General features: G+C 58.1%; 1 protein-coding gene across 1 annotated transcript in view; it reads left to right on the top strand.

The window, feature by feature from the left end:
• The first annotated feature begins 491 nt into the window (after positions 1-491).
• LOC104540132 (semaphorin-4G-like) overlaps positions 492-1,870 on the top strand; it is a 7,352-nt gene continuing 5,973 nt past the window's right edge. Inside the window, 1 exon segment of the mRNA XM_010183862.1 lies at positions 492-615. Within this exon segment, the coding sequence (XP_010182164.1) occupies positions 492-615 (124 nt within the window).

Genomic DNA, 1,870 nt, shown 5'->3' with positions numbered 1-1,870 from the left:
GGGGATCAGCTGGCTCTTCTAAAGTGTATTCTTTGGTCAGGGGTAGCTGCGGGAGGAGACAGCTCAGAGTTAAGAAGGGAGGAGCCCAGACCAGGCCTGGAGAAAAATGTGGTTGCTGAGCCATGGGGATGCTGCGTGGGGTCACTCTACTCAAACTCCCCTCCCTGCCCTGTGCTGGCCGCAAGCTTTATGCCTTGCACCATGTCTCAATTTCCCCTTTGGCAAAAGAGGGTTTGCTTTTCCCTGAGGCCATCCCTGCGCTGAGGTTGTGCCCAGTCAAGCGTCCATATGTGTGTGCGGCTGGCTCCTTCCCAAGCCCACTTGTCCATGAGGTGCTGGGGACAGCGGGACATCTGACCTGGTGCTCTGTGTTTCAGGAGGGTTTGGTGGCCAGCCCTGTCCTGAGGAGCTGGGGAGCGCTTCCCAAGGATTGGCTGTGCTGACCCGGCAGCAGCAGGCTGGGCAGCTGCCCTCGCTGGGGGAACGAGAAGATGACTGGAGGCACAGCCCATCTCCTGACGACTTTCTTCGTGGCAGCGGCAGCAATGGGCTACCAGTCACGGCGTTCTGCCTCTGACCTGGATGCCACCCCCAGGACAACAGTCACATTTGAAGGTAAAGGGTGTGGGTCTTGGTGGTGGTGGTGGTGAGATTTCGGATCTTGCCGGCACGGGCTTTGGTGCATCGTGACTGCATCCAGCCTTCGCCAGCTCCCCACAGCAGAGGGCTCAGCATGGGGAGGTGGCTACAGGAGGGCCTCTCGTCCCATGGGTTCTGGAAGTCAGAGCCTGCAGTGCTGTCTGGTGGTGGGTGCCCAGAGCTGATGTGTCCTGAGGATGGAGCATCTGCCTAAAAAGCAAAGGGGGACAAGGATGTGCAGGGAGCCAGTCTTGGCCAGCCCCTGGCCCTGCCCAGCAGCCCTTGGAGGGTGTCCTGAGCTGAGCATCACACCCTGGCTGGGCTCTTGTGGCCCAGATAGTCAGCAGAGAGCTTTCTTCCATGATTTTCTCTAGTTGCCACTGGGCTCTTGGCCTGCAGCCTCTGTGGTGTCAGCTGGCCCCGCAGTGTTGTCATGCATTGGGCATCCACACGACTTCATTGACCTCATTAGTGAAGCCCAGTTCAGAGGTTGATGGTGGGAGGGGGGTTCATTTGCAGCTGGGCTGCCCTTTCCTCCCCAGACAAAGCCTCCCTCTGGGGGTTCATTCCCTCCCCAGCTGCGTCTGGGGCCCCAAGCCCCATGGGACTCCTGTGGCAGGAGGGTCCAAGCCTGGCTCAGAGCCCCTCTGACCAGGGCAGAGTCCCACCTCACACTTCTCAGCACTCCAGATTGGATGGTTTCTCTGTCTTGGTGGGCAGAGAGCACCCAGCTTCGATGCAGAAGCCCTCGCCTTGCACAGCAGTTTTGGTTCAGGTTTTTTGCCTCCTTTCTTTTGGGCTGGCTGGATTTGGTTCAGAGCCAGGGTCACTACCAGTGTGTTTTCACTTCCTCCAGCAGTTCCCCAGACAGCGTGGCAGGTCCGTGCTGGGTTGGATGGTTTCTCTGTCTTGGTGGGCAGAGAGCACCCAGCTTCGATGCAGAAGCCCTCGCCTTGCACAGCAGTTTTGGTTCAGGTTTTTTGCCTCCTTTCTTTTGGGCTGGCTGGATTTGGTTCAGAGCCAGGGTCACTACCAGTGTGTTTTCACTTCCTCCAGCAGTTCCCCAGACAGCGTGGCAGGTCCGTGCTGGGCGTGGATGTTGCAACTCCCATCCCTGAGCTGCCGTTTTAATTAGCGGGTAGAAATTTTCCCTGTGAGCCTGAGCCCAATTGGTGCCTTTCACCTCCTACCAAACCTTTCCTCTTTCTTTTCTCCTGCCGTAACCGCTGGA

The sequence above is a fragment of the Mesitornis unicolor genome, unplaced genomic scaffold (assembly GCF_000695765.1).
Source record: "Mesitornis unicolor isolate BGI_N332 unplaced genomic scaffold, ASM69576v1 scaffold32784, whole genome shotgun sequence".
NCBI lineage: Eukaryota > Metazoa > Chordata > Aves > Mesitornithiformes > Mesitornithidae > Mesitornis > Mesitornis unicolor.
This window is presented reverse-complemented; position numbering and strand designations above follow the sequence as displayed.